The sequence below is a fragment of the Tiliqua scincoides genome, chromosome 1 (genome assembly GCF_035046505.1).
Source record: "Tiliqua scincoides isolate rTilSci1 chromosome 1, rTilSci1.hap2, whole genome shotgun sequence".
Taxonomy (NCBI): domain Eukaryota; kingdom Metazoa; phylum Chordata; class Lepidosauria; order Squamata; family Scincidae; genus Tiliqua; species Tiliqua scincoides.
Genome location: NC_089821.1, coordinates 249,469,682 through 249,493,749, shown reverse-complemented (window position 1 = coordinate 249,493,749; position 24,068 = coordinate 249,469,682). Strand labels below are relative to the sequence as shown.

The following is a 24,068-nucleotide window of genomic DNA, read 5'->3' as shown; positions in this document are numbered from 1 at the left end:
GAAAAGTGTGTATCTTTTTTTAAAACCCCCAATAAAAGCAAAAGTCAGGAATTAATGTAATCTGAACGGAACATTTTAGGATATGTTTCATATACTATATATTTATAAAATAAGAAGTTAAGGTGTTCTGTAGATTAGTAAAACAAGTGAAAATAAATATGGAGACCCAAAGTTATGTTTTAATATAGTAAAGAAATTTTAAACTACTTAATATAATCCAAGAGAACAACAAAAATCCAGAAAGTTTAAGAACGCAATCCTTTGAAACATTTAATATCAGTCCATAGCAAATAGTCATTACATACCAAAAGCTCTAAGTGTTAACTAGTTCCACCACAACTCCATATAAATCTTGACAATTTAGAAATTTGAGAACAACAAGAGTTCTTTTCTTGATCTCTACAGCTTGGTTTGTAAGTACACACATGCTTTGAGGATCCATTTCTTCCTCATATGTTTTCAAGGAGCCGATAACTTTTTCCATCTGTGCCAAGAAGTGTTAATTAAATCTAGTACACTTATCCTAAACAATGAAACACTTAAGATGGGGCACACTGAATTTCAAATTTATAAAAATATATTGGTGTTAACCAAAATCTTAAAGTCAGGACACTTCACATACACTCAACATGACTTAGAGTATGCAGTAAAACATGACATGTACCTAAAACAGTTGGTTCCATGACTGCTTGTGTTTCACGCACACACATTCTCACACACACGCACACGTTTCGCTGAATTCAGGTAATCTGAAATCAACAGGAAATGGGTTTCTAGTTTGTGTTCCAGCTACTAGAGCAGCTACTGCAGACAACACTGCACAAACCAATTAATTCCACCCTGTTCAAAAAGTGTCAAAGTGTTTCCAAAATTTTACTGTCAAATTAGCCGTTTGTTCCATGGCAGCTGAAAATGGACTTAAACCAATGCAATATACATTTTAACTATATATAGGACTGATACTCCAGTTTAAACAGTTTCAAATGAATCAAATTGAGGCAACTTGTGTGCTTTGGGGTTTTGACAGAGGGCACCAAAGTCATTGCAAATTGGTTCCTTCTTTTCTGTTCCTACCCCCAAAATTATGAACTAGACATTCTTCTGCTGTAAACTTAACAAAAAATGTTCAAGAGCTTTTCTTCCCTCCCCAAATATACCTATTGCCAGCAAGGACTGGTTTGTGAAAATCATTTCAACTTAAAAGTCATTATTTTTCCTTTGGGGCAGGTGATTTAGTTTTTAGTTAAGATGGCACTAAACACCTTGTATTAGATTACATTCCACAATACAGTACCTTTGAAAGCCAGAATGAGATTGGCAAATTAGATAGTCTTTCACCTGTGACTTCATATTAAGACTTTTATTATACTCTCACTTCAAAACTACCACAATCTTAAGTGGGGGAACTAAGTAACATGTTTACTAGGCATTTTAGGGCAGCATAATTAAGTTCCATTTCCTCTGTGCTCCTACTCTAAAATGACTTACCTGATATGCTCATAAGCATTGTGGCAAGGTAGTGAATGATTTATAGCCAGTGTGCACATTTTGGAGTTGTTGGGCATAAAAATATATGACAAAATGCCAACTACTGTATCTCCTTTCCATGTGTCACCTCCTCTATCAGGGTAAAATATGGCCAGCAATTTACCACTGTTCTAACTTCTACAGGCTGAAGTACAAATGATTTTCTAATGTATGGAAGTGAATGTTGCAGATACCCCTATCCTTCAACAACAGTCTAATTCTGGGTTTTAGAATTATGGTGATTTCCAATTACCATAATTGAAATTTTCAATTCAATTTCAATATGTAATTTTCAATTAAAACATTAGAAGACGTTTAAGCTGCTGCTCTCACCTCTTTAGAATCTACAAGAAACCATAGCAGTGCAGTAAGTTAACCTGGTTGTAAAACAAAACTTGATTTTCATTGTCTGTAGTTCAGTGTGTTGTCTTACATGATGGGAGCCTGTGTCAGGCAGCACAAGCAAGGTACCGCATCTGAAGTGCTTTACACTGCACAGGGCTGCATTACACAACTAAATTTAGAAGTGGTTCTCTCAAAACATAGGCTTCTCATTCAGCTCCACACTCTGAAGTGCCTTTTTTTAAATCCAGAATTTTCTTAGTAAAGGGGGAAAACATGAGCAGTTAATGTGCCATTTGGTAGTCTTAATTTGGTTTTCCTTCTAGTGTTATGCAATTCCAACAAAAGAAAACTGGTTCCAAATTTATTCAGTGATATGGAGTCTGCACAGGAAGTCTCAACTACAAGCACCAGACTGAGTTTTACATGCTATTCAATGAGTGCAAATTAAACAAGTTCACACTTGATTTTTCACTCCTGACTGCCAATCCTAAACTAGTTTTGAGTTAGCAAGCAGTACTTGGCAACATGTTGAAAATACAGCTGCAGAATCTTAAGATACAGAATGGGAGTATCTGCAAAAGTAAAAACTATACAGGCTCAAAAATAACACTCTAAAAGCCCTCCAGTAATAAAAGAAATCTTAATGTCAAATTAAAAGATTATACATGAACGGATAAAAGTAAAGTTACTCAAATTAAGCTGAAACAGCTTAAATGAGCTAAAATTTGGGTATACATTTCTCTGCTGCTCCTAACTCCATTATAAGACACAAGAAGAAAGCATTATGTTTAATGATTTATCTATAAACTTGGAATATCTTTTCTCATTTGGAGGTACTTAAATTCAATCAGGAGTGTGTGATCAAATCAAAAAGCTCCAAAGGAAAACTGTAGCAAGTTTAGAGTTATGGGATTCACACTAGTGCTGTGGCCATAACTCTCATCACAGAATCTGTGCATTAAAAGACACGCACACACAAACACAAGCAAAGCAAGTTTCCTTCAAATTCTGGATCTTTCCTCTCCTGAAGTCAAATACATCTTTCCATCTCTGATTTCAAAAGAAAGCGTTTACATTGCTCTTTTCAAACTTAAGGATAGCCCTAAGTGCCGTTTTCACCCTTTAATTAGGAGGGGAAAAATAACCCTAGTTTGAAACCAGCTGCTAAATATGGTACGCACTGGGCTAGTTTTTATTACTATGTGTCCTTTGCACGCAGAAAGTCAAGGACTCAATCCTAATGTCAGAAGATTGACAACACCATCTAAAAAAATCCCAAAGAGAATGTGCGATATGGAACGCTTGTACAATGCATTTCACAGGAGACACTCATCTCACTAATTTTTGAAGATAATGCTACAAGTACTGCTCTCATTTTAGTTCTTTATTATGGTTTTTTAAAAAAATCATTGCACAAGTTAAGGCCAATTTGGAATTTTCATTTATTAACTTCAGAAATTACATTGTAATTGTTTAGTTGGCGATTCTGAAAGCTGTCAAATTGTTTTATTGTGGTGGTAAACAAAGTTTCTTTTTTAAAATAATACTTCATATAGTCAGTGTAAAACTCCTGCCAGCCAAATGGTCTTACACAACACTCCAAAGGAGCACCAGTTATACTGCATTAACTTGTAGATGACACTTTTTAAGCTGGTTTAAATTCCAAATGTATACAAATGAAGTCACTTTAATGCTATAAATAATTTACTTTTTAAAAAAATTTGTGCTGTTAACCCCTTTATAGGGCAACAAGCTACGTGAAAAGTACAAAACCTTTTGTCAAGTGTTGATACTGAGAGTGCTTTTCCTATCATTCACTGGTTTAACATCTGGATTTAGATATACTGCGCAACGGGCAAGGCTAGAATCCATGAACCAAGCTGCAAAGATCTCAAGCTAAATAAGGCGGAGAGATTCAGAGAAACAAGAGAAGGAAATACTTTCCTATCCAATATGTACTCTTCAGACTAAAGCACTCTATCAAGCCTTCTAAACTGTTAAATAAAAGGTTTTCCAAACAAGCATTTAAACTTCATTACACAGAAGAGCAACAAGAACAGTAGTCTGCCTGACAAAATGGCAGAAGGGAAAAATGTAGATACGGAGTTCAATGGTTAGCCTGAATGTAGCACAGTTCTTCACAACCGATGGGGGGGTTACTTCAACATGGTGTCCAACAACGTTCTAACGACGTGCTTCATCTCAACTGTTTACTATGAAGCAAGGTGGTAAAATGTTTGGCCCCAGTCGGGCTTCAGAAATGGTTCTTTTTTCATGACGAGCATGTCTGTCCAGCTATCAATCATGTTTGTTTGCACCAAATCCCAAGCCATTTAAAATACGACTAAATTTAAGTTAAACAGAAGTCGTCTGCTCCAAGTTCACCATCAACTATCCATGCTACTGCATTCCTCTAAGGGGAAAGAGATGGAATGTAAAAAGAAAAGTATTAAGAAAAACTTTTATAATCCATGTTAACCTCACTCATGCTATACAAATATGTTGCTGTTCATACAAGACACACTCAAACAAAATAAGGAAAGAAACCTGTTAACGGTAACCAGGCTGAGAAGCTACAATATCAGCTCTGTGTCCAGGGCTTGAAAGCTATTTGTTTATCAACTTCAACACTTTCTTGATGCTGTATAATATTATTAAAATGTTATTTATTCTATTTTACCATGCCACACAACTTTTTCCTTATGGTATTAGGCATTTAGGGTGGTTTGGGGGTGAACTTGGAATGGCTTTGAAACAAGCTGGCATTTTTCTCATTGAAATTAATGGAATAATTGTACTTGTTATCCAGATTTTCACTATTTGGGCTGTTTTCAGGAACAAATTTTGTATTTATAAAGAATGAAAGGTGTACACTGTTTGCTAGAATCGTGTTCATTTGTGATGGTAATTTCACGTGCCATGTTTAAAAAATGTTTCCTCTGGTTTGAACAGTACCCAACTAGGATTTTGCAGAATTTTTCAAAGCTGGAACTAGGAACAATTTTGGAAGGCAGCGAGTTCCAGTTGAAATCCAAGTAGTAATCTAGAATTAAAGCCCTGGTTTGCCTAAGCTATACAAAGTCTCTTCTTGTGTAACTGATACAGCTGTCATTAACAGAACAAACAAGATACTCTTTCATTTCAAGGTACAAGAATACCTACAACAGCCTCAGTTTCAAAAGGATATTCCTTTTTGGTGCACTAAACCTATTTCTTGTCATTTCACACCAAGCAGGAGATCTTGGAAAATATTTGCACACAAATTCTGAGAAATATTAACAGCTTCTATCCTATTTATCTTTCATTTCCTCAGCACACTAAAGTAATGTTTTCAATTAATCCATCAATAATGGATGCCAACACCTTTATTCTCTCTCAACAAGATTCTGCTGCCCATCATATGGTTCAAGGATGTTGGTATATGAAAAGCTCTGAATGCACTCCATCAACTTTACACATAAGGACCAAGACTTCATGACACCCTCTTGCAAAACAGATAGGTACTCTTCCCCCCAACACATCATGCTGCTGCATTTCAGACTGTTTTTTGCTTGATTCAAATTTGTGAAATTCAGTGCTCCCCCACTTTTGGGCAGCCATTACCCTGCTACAGTTGCCAGGTCACAATGCTGCAGTGAATATGAGAAGTCGCAACTGGAAGAATTGCTTACATTCACATTTAATAACCCCATGGGGTTCCTTTACTTTCTCCCTTGTTTGCCCACTTCCTTCATGCCAGGAGTGCACAGCAATTGTGGTCTTTAGGCCCAGTCTTACTTTCTCCTTGGCTCGTCCTTTCTTCAACTCCATGTTGTCATCTCTTTTGTTTGCCCAAGACTCTGTTTCTTGGGTCACTGCCTACTCTGCCCCCTTAAGCCATCTTCTCTAGACCAGCTTCCCTGATTCTTCTCACTCCCCACCCACATAGCATGTCCCCTTCCCTCCTCATGTTGAACAATGTTCCTCCCAACTTTCCTTCAGACACTCCCCACAACTATATCCTTCCTACAGTGCTCCACCTCCTCTGGCTTTTCCTGAATTCTCTCTCTCAACCTTCATTCAGGTTTCTCTCAGGTTCATTAGGTTACTTTGCCACCTTCCTTCATCTTTTTTGTCCCTGCTCCCGTCCTTTAAGTTGTCCTACCTCCTGAGAATACTTCCCTGTCCTCCGACATCTCAAGTGATGATATAATCCCAGCCTAACGCACAAGTTTTTCTACATTGAAATGGAACTGCAGATCACTCAATTGGCACTAAAGATTTTACAGCCATAATGTTAAGAACTGATTAAAATTTTGCAGTTCAAATCAGCACACCATATTTATTCATCTATAACTGTCCTTTCCATGAACACACAGAAACATGTGCACAGTTGTACACTGATTCTTTTGAAAGCATGGCCATCTGCTGCTTGTGCTTTTGTAATTACAGTGGTGCCTCACAAGATGAAAGCCTTGCACACCGAAAAACTCGCAAGACGAAAGCGTTTTTGCGATTTTTTCTGGTGACTCGCAAGACGAATTTTTTCTATGGCCGTGCTTTGCAAGACGAATTTTTTCTATGGCCGTGCTTCGCAAGACGAATTTTTAAAATTAAAAAGTTGAAGTTTTGTGCTTGACATTTTTGAAATCCTCTGTACAGTATGTATGCCTTTAAAGAGCACTTAATAAACACTTTGTAAACCAAATTTGACTTTGTTCTGACTTTTTTTGCCCATAGGAACGCATTAATTAAATTTCAATGCATTCCTATGGGAAACCGCGCTTCGCAAGATGAAATTTTCGCAATACGAAACGACTTGCAGAACGAATTAATTTCGTCTTGCGAGGCACCACTGTATTTTGATCTTCCTGAAATGGAAGTATAAGCATTGTATGATGGAAAACACACACATTTTTGGAATTTCAAAGGAACTTGAGATCCTCAAAGGAAAGTGCTCTTGAATACTGATGCTACAATAGGGGTGTTATGTATGTGAGTATTATCACCTGTGGGAAAAGCAACAGGTTATATGTGATTGGCTGTCCAATCAAGAGGGATGTAGGTTTGTTGCAGTTGTATATATATCTGGGGTATTTGTGTATGTGTGTGTGTGATTTTAACTCATTTGGAGTAGGAATAAACTATGATGGAACTTTTATTCAAGTCTACTGATGCGCGAGACCCACTATATAACAAGGGGGCAGAATCTGACCCTTTTCATACTATACAATTTGCACCTACCAATTGTTGTATGTTTGTAATTGAGGCTCACAGTTCACAATTCAATCTTTCAAGTTCCCTCTTCCATAAAAATTAGATTTTATTTACCTTCAATATCCTGGTTGTCTACAAAAGGTGCTGGTCCCCATATTCTAACAGTGCCATCATCGGAGGCGCTGGCCATCATGGATGGAATCTGTGGGTTCCAGCTCACACAATTGACTGTACGTGTGTGCCCCGTCAGTTCTGCAATTGGTAGCTCGCTACGTTTGTGCCAAATATATACTTTGTGATCTAGAACAGACAGATTTGAAGAAACATGAGAGCTCTCTTAAAATTTAAAACATGATCTATAAACAGTGTGCCACTGATCTATGTATTGACTGTTTGCACACACGTCCAGCACGCTTTTCTTAAGTTTTTGAACACTGTATCCAACACCTCCAAGAACATTTTCCTGGATCTTATGTATCCCATATACAAAACTGATAGAAAGTACTAACCTTCCATGCAAGAAGAAGATATTTAGGGTAACTGGAATGCATTATATTTTTTTTTAAAAGACTACACAATCCAAATAGGAGATAGAATGAATGTGCGTGTGAGACGTTCTCCTTTAAGAATTCTCCCTTATTTATTTCAAAATTATAGCCTTCATTTGAACCCCAAAGGTGGCTCACCACAACACACATACACGTATCATATGGCAAGATTGGGACTAAGTCCTGGGCTCATACATTTCTGCTCTATTATTTTTCTGGCTCCACCTATAAGCAGGAATGGTAACACAAACATGGAAATCTCACAGTTATTTGAATGATCTCATCTAGGCCCTAACACTGAAACCCCTTTCTCTGATCATTTAGCATTCAGGGCTACAGGAGATCTAATGTTCAAATAGCTGTGGTTTCTCTTTGAGGCAACTGTCTATGCATGATAAGATGGGGGGGGGGGGATCCAGTGAAGGAAGCAGCCAAGCCCAGGTTTCACTCCTGATCTCATCATATGTAAAGGTAAGGAACATCCAAACAGCCCTATAGTTGCTTCAGACAGATATCAAATCCTTCAAAGCAATGTTATCCATGTATTTTGGAACCACAAACAACCCATTTCAAAGGCTTGCAGTAAGTTTTACTGCCAAGGTGCATTCCATTTAAATGTACACCTACAATTCTGTTGGTGCTATTACATGATAACCGGTCTCGAATACCTGAACAGTAGTAATGTTGACATGAGGGGAACTCAATGCCATTGTTAATGTGCAGGCATGAAAACTGATCACCATAGTAACTGCATCCAAAAGAACAGTAAATCCTATAGGGCTAGTTGCATGTCAGATGTGCAACCATCTGCACTAATGAATAGCACAGGCCATAATGACTAGCAAAAAGATGTTTGCTAAATATTAATACCCTATAGCAAAAAGATTGTGGTTTGTTTTAATTCAGTGGTTGATCAGATAGAAGTCACTACTAGAAGAATTTCAGGATACACAAGAATGATGCATATTAGCACTCTCTCTTAAATTAAACTTCAGACAACAATTAAAGATATAGGACATTACATCAGTTTTGAGTACTCTTGGAACTGAAACACTTTTCCCAACCCTCACAAGCCATGCTGTGACCTACTTGCTAGCACCATTTGATAGAGGAATTGCTTTCCAGCTAAATCAGATTCTATTAAAGTTACCAGAACATAAAAAGTGCAGGCACATCAACTTGTATTTGCATTTTTAATCTCCCAATTTTAAGCTAACCATTAAACACACCCTCTGTGTCATCTCAAGACATTGTAGTAGTCACCTCGAGGTCACAGAACTTACTCTCAGGAGATGAGAGCTTTTTACATGATGTTTACATACAAAGAGTCAGAAGTCTACTTTACTCCCAGGGGAGACCCTTTAATGTTTAGGGCTGGTAGGTGAAAAGCCTACCTAGCTGAGAACATACCTTTACATTTAAGAGGTTATGACATTTAAATCTGTTACTTTTTTTGTACATAGAGACTTTCACAGCAGCCACATTTGCAACAATTCAGTGCAAAAGAGGCAACAGCCTCAGGCAGTCCGAATCTAAATAAGGTGCCATCAGCTTCAACTACAGCTGGGTAGTTTTAAGACACTGAAAATGAAAAAAATAAAAAGCTGTTCTAAGTTGACCTGGATAAATTAATCTTCACATTCATGTCAAAACAAACAGTAGGCTGTAACTACGTGAGTTGTCCATGCTGCCTTTTGTGATGTAAAGATAAACGGACACACCAAGAGTCAATAGAGTTGGGTCCCTGGGCCAGAAACTGTTTGGAAGGGGAAGGGGTTAAGGCATGCATGAGAACCTGACAGAAATATTTACAAGGCAACGTGTTGAACACACAAGATATCAGATGCTGTTCTCAGGTGAAGAAACCGATTATAGGCAGAAATGAAACTTTGCTTTAGGACATTTTATTTAGAGAGCCCAACTGCCCTCTTCTTTGGACCAACATCTCTTGAAGTTTCTGAGCTATGGGAGTACTATTGCCTACTCTGTATTAAATCACTGAACTACTACCAATACTGAGCAAGAACTTAAGAGCGAATCAGCACTTTTAATGCCTAGAAAAAGCTACCCAAGAAGACAACTGCCCAACTAAGTCAATGCAAAAAGAAGGCAGTGTTTATTTCAAGTTACTCATTTTGCACAGCAAATACTCAAGGCATATATCAAAGTTACCGGACATGCTGGATTTGCTACAGGATACGAGACCTGTTTCTCTCATTGCAATTAATTATGCTTGAGATGACAGAACTCATCTGGAATTACAAAACCACACCTACCTTTGGAAAACAAACCTATACCAAATAAAGTCTGTTACTCATCAGTGAGTCATTTGACCAAAAGTATCCCTATACGTCACATACATCCTACCAAAACTACAGCTGTTATTAAACAGAATTATCATCCATGTTTCAAACCACCCAGCCATTCTTTGTAAGACAACCTTGCTTTCTACAAACAAATTTGCTACTTTTTATGGGACTGTTGTAGGGGGAAAAAATTCACTTGGCAAAATAAAACATGGATGTGAGGACAACATTCACTTAATTAAAAAGCATGCGCATGAACTATATGCAGACAAACTGAAGCAAAAAGCAAGTGTTACCTTCACTGCCACTAGCGATGAAGTCTTCATTATGGCCTCCAAAACATGAATGAATGGTGTAAAACCCTTGTGTAACACCTTGGTACTTTCTCACTAAGACTCTGTCTTGCAAATCCCATAAATGAACTCCCTGAGAAGAAAGAGTACAATGGAGTTTATTTAAAGAAAGTTATGTTTACAGTAAGTAAATTGGTTTTGCCATACCAAAACTGGATAAACACACAAATTTAAAAGAGAAAAGTTAGTCAATTGTATATGCATTAAGAATGGCTTGTGCTTCTATTCTACTGTGTTCTTCCACTGATCTTTTCCTCCCTGACTTAATGCCTTTATTTCTGGGAATGACTTGTTGCTATGATCCATTATATGGAAACCTAATAGTATTAACCTATATAACTAGATCCTAAAAATATCAGAAATTGGAATGATGACCATTACAGTTCAGATATACAAGACATACCTTGTCATTCTTGTATGACAAGAATAGCAATTGATGTTTGGCCATAGAGATGAATAGCCTACCATTTATAAAATGGATCTAAACCACCAAGACAGTTGGATGCTGTGCAAGTCACTCTGTCTTGTAAAGTTGTGAGTGATACAGAAATAAGGATGCTTTATACATACTAGCCTCATTTACTGCAATTTAATACTTGTATATATAAATTCCATATTCAGTCTTATAAACACAGAAGGGTAGGATTGGTCACCCAACCCCAATTTACTTGCCTGGCAGTGCAATCCTAAGTTGCCTTTCTGCCAGCACAGTGGCTGCTGCACCAGCTGCAGGTGTCATAAATATGCCGTAAAACATGTCTGCAGCACCTGGGGAGTAAGCAGTGCCGGTGAGGACGCTAGCACTGGTCAACTGATGTGGATGCAGTGGACGGCCGCCGGCAGAGGTAAGAGTAGGTTGGGTGGCGGAGGGGCAGCAGAACAGAGGTGGGGAGGGGGACATTTCTGGGAGGATGGAATGGAGGGTGGATCAGGCCCAGGAGGAGGGGGGTGAGATTGGTTAATTAGGCCTCTGCCGTATCATAATCCCCATCCCAGGTCTTCTGGTTTTACATGGGGTTGCTGGACTTGCGCCTGCTATTTATCAGGTGCAGATCCAAGTAACCCCATAGGGCAGGCTGGTGCATAAGAGGAACGATATCTCTTTACCCTGAGGAGACCTCCAGCCTGTTCCTGATGAGTGCTAGATGCAGTGGAGACCATGCAGCCACATTGCACCAGCACTAGACAGGTTTGGGCTGTGAAACTATACCCCTAGCACTCCACAACAATTCTCCTTTCTTCCTTCTTGGTGCTCCTCCCTTCCCTCAAAAGGCTGTGAAATACTGGGTTAGATAGCCACAAAAAGTGCTGCAATGCTATGCAGCATTAACTGCAGCTGCACCCTCCTCTCTCCCAGAACTACAGGCTTTAAGTCAGGAAGGAAGAGGAGCAAGAAGATGGGCCTGTACCTGGTATCCACAGCAGAAGAATGGAGACTATTGATGAATGACTGCAAGCTTGCCATTCTCTTCTCCACTCCCCTTTCCATAGATAGAAGGAAGCATAGTGAACCAGTCCCACTGTGACTACTGAACCAGGGAAATAGAGCTAGCTGAGCTCTTACCTCTTTCTTTCCCTTCTACCAGAGTGAGAAAGAAAGCACAGCCAGAGATCACCAATAAGCTTGGAAGAGATTTGTGCCACAGACAAGTGACTTTTTGCAACACTGCCACATGCAATCTCCTCTCAAAGTAGCAACATTCCACTTTTTTTGTATACTTACCTGAGTTGCTACGTTTAACAAAGCTAACCGGCCATTTTTTGAAATAGTAAATGACATAATTGGATGATCTTCTTGTACTCTGAAAAAATATACAAAATTCTTGTTAGAGTGATGACTTTGAATCAAAGCCAAGTATTTCTACACAATTGTATAACTGCTGCCCCCCCCATCCTTTATTACTGTGGTTTTGCAGACACAGAAGATCCACCATGTCCACACTAGTACGTAACAGTCATTTTTCAACCCACCCACCCCCCGCCTTTTTTAAAGAAAAGTTCCATTTTACAACTGGCCCATGAACTGGACATTAAATACGCTAACTCAATGTTTTAGGAAAGTAGAACAAGATTCATCTATTTAATGGAACAGAAAAAATATGTAGTTACATGTTCCTGTCTGTAAGGTCTTCAAAATTATAGCCCCGAATTCGCTGGTGTGTGTCTGATGCCAACACAGTCTTTCCATCACTCAAGCACCACAGGCATTGCACTCTCACACCTTCCCAGGAGTCAAGGAGATTACCATCTAAATCCTAAACAGGAAAGTGAAGGAAACAGAAAAATTATCCTGATATTCAAAAGCAACTGACAACCTGAAAAAATAATATTGTGGCCCAGCATAAAGGGAAGAGGGACCCTAGGAGGTTAAACGCTTACACATTCTGAGTTTATAAGACTATAAACACAGGTGACTTTGCCTCAGAGTACTGACATGGCGAACAGAGGAAGACAAATCTTTCATAAAACATGTCACATACATGCATTTCATAAGCCTAGCAATTATCACTTTTCCCCCCTTTGCACATATACAAGTGCCAACTAACAATTCATGCATCTAGTGAAATGAGCTCTAATCCAGAAAGAGCTAGACTCCTCAGGAGTCAGCAAGGTCGGAGTGCAGAGGCTGACACAAGAGGTAGCAAGCCTTGCATTGGCCCAGCCGGGCCGACGCAAGGCTCTGGGGTGGATGGGGAGGGGGTGGGAGGGTGGGCATTCTGGGGAGGGTGGAGGGTGGGCAGCCCTGTGGGGGGGGAGTGGGTGGGAAGGGAGAGGCAGGGAGGGAGAGTTGGAGTTCCCGGGGAGTTTGGAGCGGCTTGAAGCCACTCCTCTGACTTGTGCCACCTCCAGAGGGGCCATAGGGGCCAGGGCACTTTACCCAGGGGTAAAGGAAAAAGTTTCCTCTTGCCTCTGGCTGAGCTGATTCTGACCCCTATCCTGTGCTGGATACAGGCAAGCCTCTTGGCTTGCCTGTTCCAGCGCTGGATAGGATTGCGCCCTTAGTTCCAGATAAATGTGTACAGGATTTCAGCTTAAAGTTTTTCAGTTAATTCCAAACAGAAAAGCTCTTGTAATTGGCTTTCTACTGAGAAAAACCTTAAAAAGCATATTGTAATACAGGAATCTGGACTTTACAAATGGATAGTACAGGTGAGCGGCACTTAGCAATGCTCTGACCAGTGACAACCTGCATATGCAATAGCCACCACTGGTCCCTTTTCACCCCCCAGACTTTGAAGCCGGGGGAAGGGGAGCTGTGGTTCCCTCACCTCTGGAGGTTTTTTGGTATCTCACAGGGCAGAGGCAACATGTATCTTCATGCTGCCTCTAGGAAGCTCAGACTGCCCATTTTGGCCAAAAACACACGACTTCCTGATTCCCAGGAAAAGCGCGCTACTGCTATGAGGTTCAGAAAAGCCTCCAGAGGCGAGGAAAGCACGACTCCCCTTGCCTTCAGAGGCTCAAAACATTGTCAAGCCTTGCTTGGCAACAGGGGTGCCGGGCTGCATCCCTGTTGCTAAGCGATGCACTTCTGTACTGAAGATCAATAGCAAACAGAAGTATACAAGAAGCATGAGAACATGAAAGCAATACTTACACACTGATAGAACTGTCCACGTTGCCCTCCTGTCACAAAACGTTTTCCATCTGGATTCCAGGCCACGCTTGTTAAACTATCTTCATGAGACTGGCTCATTTTTGTCCTCAGCTCCCCCGTCTAATAGAATAAATAAGTGTTTAAACCTTGGAAACTTTGAGACTTTAAATAAATGGACTTCAATATGTACTAAAAATTTGTTTAGGAAAAGCGTATTTTTAATTATTCATATTTATTACTAATTTGTTTACTACATTACTTGAAAAGGTTCCCAGAAACAGCTTACAAGAAAGAAAACATTACAAGTCAGTTAAAAACGATTAGCTAAATAGTTAGATAGTTTAAAGGTTAGTTAAAAACTATTAAACCAAACGATACCCAAGCAGTAAAACAATAACAAAGATTAGTGACATATCAATCCCCTCCAGCCTTCAAAGATCTGGAAAACACTTGTCCTGGATTCCCAGGTGGCGGCTGTGGCTAGGGGGGCCTTTGCTCAGCTTCGGCTGGTGCGCCAGCTGCAGCCGTACTTGGATCGTGCAGACCTGGCCACGGTGATCCATGCCACGGTGACATCGAGGTTAGATTATTGTAACGCGCTCTATGTGGGGCTGCCCTTGAAGATGGTTCGGAAACTGCAATTAGTGCAGAATGCGGCGGCCCATGTGGTTACTGGAGGTAGGCGGTTTGACTCTGTCAGTCCGCTTCTCCAGCAGCTACATTGGCTGCCCATTCATTTCCGGGCCCAATTCAAGGTGCTGGTTTTGACCTTTAAAGCCCTATACTGCTCTGGGCCAGGGTATCTTAGAGATCGCCTACTTCCGTACAATCCGGCTCGTCCTCTTAGGTCATCAGAGAAGGCCTTTTTACAAGTGCCGCCGCCTAGGGAGGTACATGGGAAGGTGGCTAGAAATAGGACCTTCTCAGTAGTGGCACCAACGCTATGGAATTCCCTTCCCCTTGAATGGCTTAAGAATGGCTCCCTCTCTTCAGACTTTCCAGCGAGGCCTAAAGACCCTTCTGTTTAAACAAGCCGCCTGAGTTCTCGGCCTTTTTAACATCTTTTCAACATCTTTTAATTTTTTCAGGCCTGATTCTTTTATGACTTGCTGCTCTATGCACTTTTTACCTTTTTACTACTTTTTAACTGACTACTGTTTTTATGATATGTGTTAATATGCTTTCATCTGTTTTTAAATTATGTTTTTAATCTGTTTTAACCTGTTGTAAGCCGCCTTGAGTCCCTTTGGGGAGAAAGGCGGGGTAAAAATAAAGTTATTATTATTATTGTTATTATTGTCCTGGTAGAAGGTTAAGAATTAGTCTCAAGAGTTCTAAAATCAGTGTGCTAGCGCAGAAAAAGCTCTCCCTGTTGTCCTCCTTGTCCTTGGAAGTAAAGGACTTCAAACATGGTCATACCAGGACAGCAGCAGCAAGGAAAAGTACCTAGGGCTCAGGTCATTTAGGGCACAATCCTAACTCCCTGTTAGGCCGACGCAAATCCCTTGCGCCGGCCCAGGAGAGTCGCATGCCATAAAGCACATTTGCGCCTCAGGAGTCAGCTGGGCCAGTGCAGGGACGCGTGCTGGCCCATGGAGGCTGCATCCAGCTTCCACACCTACCTGGGGAAGGAGGGTTGTGTTGGCTGAACTTGGCCAACACAGGGGTCTGGGGTGGGCATTCCAGAGGGCGGGCATTCCAGGGCAGGAGGTGGGGCTGGGACCCAGCAGTTATGCTGGGTCCCAACCCCATTCCCTGAGCAGTGCGAAGCAGCTCAAAGTTGCTCCATTCTCCTTGGATCGTGCCACCTCCTGAGGTGGTGCAAGTCCGAGGAGATCCATTGGGGCCATGGTGGCTTACCGAGGGGAGGAGTTTCCCCTTGCCTCCAGCTGAGCCACTTCTGGCCCCAGTCTTACACTGGCTACAGCACAGGCCTCCTGACCTGCCTGTTCCAGAGCAAGATAGGATTGCGCTGGCTGAGATCTAAAAGGCAAAAACAGTACCTTTAACTGTACTCAGAAAGAAACTGCAAGCCAGTGCACTTGTTTTAACACTAATGCGAAGTACAGGGCGTCCCTCATTAACTGTGGGAGTTCTGGAACAGAATGGAACACTTCTGTTCTGGAACAGAATGGCCCCAGTTCTCTTCTGGAACAGAAGCCCCTGAAGATAAGGAAACGCGCGGATAATGAAATCCATGAGTTCAAGGGATCCTGTAATCCTCTACAGGTGATGGGGGCTGTGTTCCGTTTGCTCTGGAGAACAGAGGCCTCCCCAACCCTCAGAACATCCTCCGGACATGACCAAAGTATAGCTCTGGTAGCCTCTGGGGGGTCCACGTGGGTCCAACCTGCAGGTTCAGGGACCCACGGATAATGGGCACCCCATAGGAAGTCAGCTATTGCCATCTCACATCACCACCTCAAGGCGATCACTCGGTTTCATTATAGTACTGGTAACCAGTTTGTGCCAGCCGCTCTGCAGATCTTCAGAGCTAAGATTGTGTCCCAACTATTATATGGAGTTCCCTTATGGGTTACGGCAGCCAACAGTACCCTGGACCGAGTTGCGGCTGTTTTTTTTAGGAGGATTCTTGGAGTCCCAAACTCCATCAGGTTAGCAACGCTGACTCTTGAGTTAGGAGTTCACCTTCCTTCAACTACTGCATGGGCTTTAACGTTTAAATTCTGGCTCCGCTTCCATCTGTCACTTCCATCAGATTCCCTTCTTAACGACCTGCTAAGAGACCCTTTTTTGTCCAGCTGGTTTCTAAAAATTGACTCTAAACTGAATTCCCTAGATCTTTCTTCGGAATCTTTAGCGGATCTTGATGTTAACAGTGCTTACAAGCTTATTCGAACTAGGCTCTGGGAAGCTGAATTTGCCTCTCTTTCCGCTGATTTTAATCCAGTATGTTCTCCTCTTTTTTTGATCACTGTCCCTCACCAGGTCAGTCATCTAAATATTTTGTTACCCTAATAAATCTCTCCCTTCGAAGAGAGATGCTTGCACGTTTCAACATTTTCCTTTCTTCGTATCACATTGGTAGATTTTCCCATATTTCTCGGAACCTCAGATTATGCGCCTTTTGTCATCTGAAACCGGACACACTTGAGCATATTCTGATCTATTGCCCAGCACACTGTACACTCCGAAAGCTGTATTTGGAGCCCTTTTTATGTCATTCTGCCGGTCCATTTATTGATCCCCTTTTTGTTCTGCTTAGTGATAATCAAGTAAACATTACTATAGCAGTTGCTAGTTTTTTATCCCAAATTATTAAAATTTTCCCCCCTCCCTAAAAATTGCCTTTTACTTTTTTTTTATTCCTCCTTTATTTCTGGATTATTTCCCTCCTCCTCCCTGCCTCATTATGTTTATCCTTTCGTTGATTGTAATAATTTTTGTGTTGTTTTACTTTGGTTACTTGTTATATGCCAATAAAGGTTGTGATGATGATGATAACCCACGGATAATGAAATCTGCAGGTCCTGAATCCGCAGATATAGGGGGCCCACTGTACTTCCTTCAAGTCTCAAAAATTACTGGGAGACTACATTTTGACCTGACTGAAATTGCCAAACGATCATCCATGGAAACCCCATTTAGCATGTGTTAACATGCTACAACAGTCCACCCTGAAAATTATCTGCCCATAGCCCAGAAACCAGTTTAAGCTACCAAAAAGTACGTCATAGTTGCAAGTTCTGATTCAAAGAGTGAAGTTGGATCCAGCACTGCTCCCAAATGATTTTTCATAAGCAGCATGATGAACAGGCCCCATTTACAACAAGCCCTGCTCAATCACCATTAACATCTCAGTTTTGTTTAATCTGGTGACTCTCATTCTAATCCATTGCTGACACCAACCTCGATCCCAATGAATAAATAGCCACTATTTAAAAACTGAGATTTCAGTTAAAGGTTTCACAACTCCAGGGTATACACAAAGCTTATACATGGCCCAATATTTTAAGTGACAAGTACCTGTGCAGATGGCAGCAATATAGAGCAGCATTTTTTAAAAGTACAGAGCTGATTTTTAAGATTGTGAGCCCTTTTGGGACAGGGAGCCATTAGATATTTGATTTTCTCTGTAAACTGCTTTGTGAACTTTTTGTTAAAAAGCGGTATATAAATACTGTTCTTGTTCTTCTTGTTTAACCTGGAATTCTTTGAAATTGCTTTAACTCTGAAATTAAGCAATTTTTGTTTTAAAATCTTTCCCAATGTAAGCCACCTTGTAGTCTTTCTCCTGTCTCCAAAAAGTGCTTTATTCTGAACAATTTTTTTAAACATTTATACGCTATATATTACCCTTGCATAACCTACAAGGAAAGTGCAAAAAATCTAAACAGGCAAAAACTAAAATTAAAATATACATAAGAGGAAAAGATACAGCAGATTCAAACTAAAAACAAAAATTGGATTTTTCTTCCTTCGCTTTTGTTGACATTGCATTAGGTTAAAAAACGGGATGATTAACATGTTTTCTCCAAGATTATCAAAATGGTTTTATGCTGAATCTAAGGTCTAGAATCCTTAAACGGAACCTATTATAGCTTCTTATTACACAGCACTGGACAATCATAAGATTATTAGCAATTGGTGACACTGAATGCAAGTGAAGGCATCACAGAGTTATTACTGGTAATAAAGATGCATAATATAGCAAGGGGCTCTCCTTCAAAAAAATACCAAGTACCCCGGTTATAGTTTATGTGACTCTGCAAGTGAAATGAATATGCCAATGCTGAATTTTCATAGCAATAATCCTTACTTGTACATTCCAGAGCCAAAGCTCAGAACAGTCATCTGGGCCACAGGCAACAAGGTAGTTGTCATCTGGACTCCAAGCGATGTAGGAAACACCATATGCATGGCCTTCCAGTGTCTTGAGCAGTTTTAGCTGGTGTGTATCCTGTTAAAGGGGAAATATTACAAACTGAGTATTTCTAGAGTATATTTTTGGATTGCTGGTAAGATGTGGCATGCAGGTATTTTTGAAGTCTTATCTTTTCCTGCCTCCTACCAAAGCAACAGATCATGGATCAGAAGTGCTCAGTTCTACTTTGCCTTAGGGTGGAAACACATACTCACTTTTTACCTACTTGATAGAACATAGCCTTGAAATACTTTACCATGCCAAACACAAAAACCAGAAGTAAGCTAGAAACCTCAAAGTCTGCGTCCTTATTCAAGGTCAATGATTTCTCTGAAAGCAGCTCATGAAAATCAAGACACTTTCACATACAGCATGACAGTGTAACAAACTAAAGAGAGACTAATGAAAGTTAAGGTACAGACCTTCAAGTTTCAGTAGCTAGACGCTGGCATAACAAAGGGGCAAATTCAAGTTGTCTGACTAGCAGAATTACAAAGGGAGAAGAATCCTTTTGGAAGAAAGATTTCCGTTACATTGCCTCAAAGCAGTACAGAACAAGAAAATTGACATTTTTGTAATTAAGATTTAGATCAGAATATTAACAAGGTTCAAAGTATTTTCAAGTATATAATGCAGTTTTGTTTGATGCAGGTTCCAACTTCAACTGCCCAAAAGTTGAACTATATACTGAATGATAAGATTTTATTAGTTCATAATATAAAAACTGAAGCTTAAAAGTAGAGGTAACAGTTCAGTAACAGTTCTGAAAATCTCCATCCCAAAGACTATTCAGATGTAAATGTTCAATACTAAACAGTAGGGCATTTTCTCTGAAACTCATCTTACAATCCTAGAAAAGTTCCTTAAAATGCTCTCAAGTCCATCAGATCTGGGGTCACACCTACAGGAGTGCTGCCCCACACTTAGAGGTGTTGCCCCCCTGTGCCCAATGTCTCCCCCCAGAGGTGTTCTGAGGACCAGAAACTGCCTGCAACTTCTCCAGCACTCAGAATGCCTTCTAAGGGTCAAAAATAAGTCACTTCCGGTTTTCAGCTGAAAACTGGAAGTGACAGTTATCAGCCCTCAGAACTTCTCTGGGGGGAGGGAGGTCCTCATGGGGTGGTCCTCAGATTGGAGTGCCAATACTATCAGCAACTGACTGAGTGCCGCAGGGGGCATCATAGAGGGAGTGGATGGTGGAGCAGTACCACCACCCCAAGCCTGGTGCCCAGGGCATTTGTCCCCCTTGCAACCTCAGGCATGCCACTGCATCAGAACTATGCTGTATTTCAGGAAAGGGTAACCTAGAACAGGGGTGTCCAAAGTTTTTGGCTGGAGGGCCACATCATCTCTCTGACACTGTGTCAGGGGCCGGGGGGGGGGGAAGAATTAATTTACATTTAAAATTTGAATAAATTTGCATAACTTTACATAAATGAATATATTAAAGATGAACTTATATGAATGAATGAAGGTCTTGCAATAGCTCAAGGCCTATAAAAGGCCTTGCACAAAGCAAGGTTGGCCTTTCCTTTGCTGCCTCTGCTGCATCAGACATGAAACAGCAAGCAGTGGAGGAAGCCCTCATCCCACAGCTCACGTGAGAGGTCAAACAGTCGCCCTCACGCTGAGAGCAGTTGCGTCGGGCCAGTGCAGGCTCCAGTAAATCTCCAGAGGGCCAGAGGCTCACTGGAGACTGGGGGCTTCCCGAGGGCCACACTGAGAAGCCTCGAGGGCCGCATGTGGCGCCAGGGTTTGGGCACCCCTGACCTAGAATATCAAAGAATTTAAACAATGATCACTGTGATAATTTCAGTAGCAGTGTTGTAGCATAGTTTTTGAAAAGTTAATCATAAGTTGCAAGAAACCTCATGAAAATTAGAATTGTGTCTAATTTTTATATTCTGTTAAACGTAGTTACTGACAGGAAAGTCAATTATTAACAGAAAAACAACTGATCCAATTATGCTGAAGGAATGCAGAGAAAACATCAAGGAAAGGGTAAACAGTTTTTGAATAAAAGTATGTGAGAAAGGAGAGAAATAGAAAGTTGGATAGACTCCAAATCATGAAGGCAAGGGGGTATATCATAAAAGTTTATGATTATAGGTTGAGTATAAGAAGAGTTCTGCAATGGAACAGATTCCCTAGGATAACCGAACAATCTTCTTTAGATGTTTTTCAAGATAAACTGTTGGACACTTGACAGTTAAGAGCACCAACTCTACAATCCTATGAAAGTTTATTCAAAGGTACGTCAAAGCAAATTCAGTGCTATTTGCTCACAAGTATGCATAACACTTCAACTGAGGTAATTTAGTTCAGATTTAGGAATTTCTATCTAGTCCAGTCTTCTAGCCAAAAGAACCAGCATAATTCATCAACATCATTCCAAATAAAGGTACACAATGCAGAACATAGACTTAGAGGGATGTGTACGCATTGTTTCACTCTCAGGATGACAGCTCCTCAGCTGCCATGGAAAGAAGCTGGAATGGGAGACAACATCCTGGAGAAGAGGGAAACAATTCCCTTCTTCTGGTGATATGCCCTTAGGGAAAGGCACGTTGGAGGTGGAGTGACTGTCAATGTCAAAGAAGGGGTAGAATCTAGCAGACTAGAAACTGACTGGGGGGGGGTCTGACTTTGCTACAGAATCATTGTAGATTTAAATATTAGGCTCAAGGAGTGATTTAATAGTGTATGCATACTAAACAACCCCCATTCCTGGGTAAAAATCTGAAGGGGACCTTGAGGAAACCTATCAGGGAGGAATCCATGAGAGACATTGTTGTGATCACGGGGGATTTCAACTATTCTCACATTGACTGTGTCAATTCATGCTCTACTCATGAAAGGGACACCGGATTTCTTGATACGCTAAATGACTGTGCCTTAGAATCTTAGAGTAGCTAATCATGAAGACAACTAGAGGGCAGGTGACTCTGGATTTGATATTGTGTGGTACCCAGAATGTGGTGAGGGATGCACATGTTACAGAACTGCTGGGCAATAGTTATCATGCTGTGATCCATTTCGAGGCTAATGTCAGAGGAAAACTGCTAACCAAACTGATATGAAAACCTTTAATTTCCAAAGAACTGATCTCCCACAAATGAGGAGACTAGTTAGAAGCTAAAAGGGAACGTTAAAAGGATCAAATCTCTCCAGAGGGCATAGAGGCTGTTTAAAAGCAACAACAGAGGCCCAGCTGGAGTGTATACCACAAAAGAGGAAGGGCTCAGCTAAGTCCAGAAGGGTGCCTGCATGACTAACAAGCAGAGTCAGAGAGGCTATAAAAGGCTTCCTTCTGGAAATGAAGCCCTAATGAGTAGAAAGAAGAACACCTTTCCTGGCAAAAGAAATGTAAAAAAAACAATATAGGAGTCATATAAAAGGCTTTGAGGAGCATATGGCCAGCAAAATTGGCTTTTTCAACATGAAAGCTTTTTCAAATATCTTAGAAGCAGAAAACTTGCTAGAGAAGCAGCTGGGCTATTGGATAGGGGGAGGGGAAAATGGAGAGAAATTAAATGAGTTCCTTCCAAATATTTTCAAGGCAGAAGAGCTTGGGCATCCCACAAAAGAATTAAGGCAAACAGAGGTTAAAAGAGAAGACATTTCAGAACTTATCTACAGTTTAAAGATTAACAAGTCACCACTCCTAGGATCCACCCAAAAGTTCTTAAGGAACTTGAGCATGCAATTACTGTTCTTCCGACTAAAATATGCAACTTGTCCCTTAAAATGGTATAGGTAATATCACAGCAATCTTTTAAAAAGGAGGGAGCGGAGACCCAGGAAACTACAGGTTGGTCAGCCTAACATCTCTTCCATATAAGATGTGGAAAACCTGATAATGATAAAATTGCAAGACATACAAGCTTTGCTGAGGAAGAATTAGCACAGCTTCTGTAAGTCTTGCCTCACAAATCTTAAATTTTTTTGAAAAGGTCACAAGGCATGTAGATGTGGGTAAACCCATTGATGTTATATACTTGGACTTTCAGAAGACATTTGACACACTCTTTCACCAAACACTCCTGAGAAAACCCCACAGTCAGGGAATAAGAGGGCAGGTCCTCTTATGGATTAGGAACTGGTTGAAGAACATGATAAGGAGTGGGTGTAAATGGGCAGTGTTCACACAAAAGAGAGGGGTGAAAAGTAGTATGATCCAAGAACTGGTCTTGGGACTAATACTTTTCAATGTGTTCATAAATTATCTGGAGTTGAGGATAATCAATGAGGTGGCCAAGTCTGCAGGTGACACTAAACTTTTCTTGGTGGTGAAGTCCAGAATAGATTGTGAATCATTCCAGAAGGATCCCTGTCTAAACTGTGGAAATGGGTTGCAAAATGGCAGATGTGCTTCAATGCAAGTATAAAATGATACACATTGGGCCAAGAAATCAAATTATCAGATAAATGCTAATGGGTTCTGAACTGTCTGTCATGGAACACACCTTCAATTGCTGGTGCAAAACTTGATGAAACTGTCAACCCAGTGCATGGCAGCTGTGAAGGCAGCCAATTCCATGCACAGGATCATTAAAAAGGGGATTAAGGATAAAATGGACAATATTGAGGATAAAACGGACCATTGTACAAAGCAATGGTAAGGCCACATTTGAAGTATTGCGTTCAATTAAGGTCACAGCATCTCAAAAAGGGTACAGTGGATCTGGAAAAAAGTGCAGAGGAGAGTGACCAAAATGTTAAATGACAACATCTACAGCAGTGGTTCTCAAACTTGTGGATCGCGACCCACCAGCTTGTGTAAAGATGCCCCATTCCCTTTAAGGGGCAGGGGGAAAGCAGCAAAGCGATGCCCAGGACTGCAACCCTGTGGGGAGGGGGCTATTTTTTAACTACCCATATATGCTCCTGGGGTCCAGGGGGTGCGGGGAGCCCAGCGCAGCACTTGCAGGGCTCTCTGCGGCTTTTAAACAGTGAACGTTCCAAGTGCAACGAAACCGGAAATTCCACTTCCGGTTTAATCGCGCTTGGAACTTTCACTGTTTAAAAGCTGCAGAGAGCCCTGCAAGTGCTGCGCTGGGCTCCCCGCACCCCCTGGACCCCAGGAGCATATATGGGTAGTTAAAAAATAGCCCCCTCCATGCAGGGACATGATCCTGGGCATCGCTTTGCTACCCCAGCCCCTGCCCAGACTTACCCCGGGAGTAAGTCTCCCAGGAAGTTTGAGAACCACTGATCTACATGAAACCACTGGGAGAGGTCATCCGGGGATTTGGAGTGGGGTGCCATCAATATGCTGATGACACCCAGCTCTATTTCTCCTTTCCTCCA

General features: G+C 41.0%; 1 protein-coding gene across 1 annotated transcript in view; it reads right to left on the bottom strand.

The window, feature by feature from the left end:
* Positions 1 to 244: 244 nt before the first annotated feature.
* Positions 245 to 24,068, bottom strand: part of WDR26 (WD repeat domain 26) — a 56,326-nt gene continuing 32,502 nt past the window's right edge. Inside the window, exons 8-14 of the mRNA XM_066618704.1 lie at positions 18,654 to 18,794; positions 13,874 to 13,993; positions 12,385 to 12,530; positions 11,999 to 12,077; positions 10,219 to 10,348; positions 7,183 to 7,368; positions 245 to 4,285 (exon numbers count right to left, since the gene is read on the bottom strand). Coding sequence (XP_066474801.1) covers positions 4,260 to 4,285; positions 7,183 to 7,368; positions 10,219 to 10,348; positions 11,999 to 12,077; positions 12,385 to 12,530; positions 13,874 to 13,993; positions 18,654 to 18,794 — 828 coding nt within the window. The 3' untranslated portion in view covers positions 245 to 4,259. The remainder of the gene's footprint in view (positions 4,286 to 7,182; positions 7,369 to 10,218; positions 10,349 to 11,998; positions 12,078 to 12,384; positions 12,531 to 13,873; positions 13,994 to 18,653; positions 18,795 to 24,068) is intronic.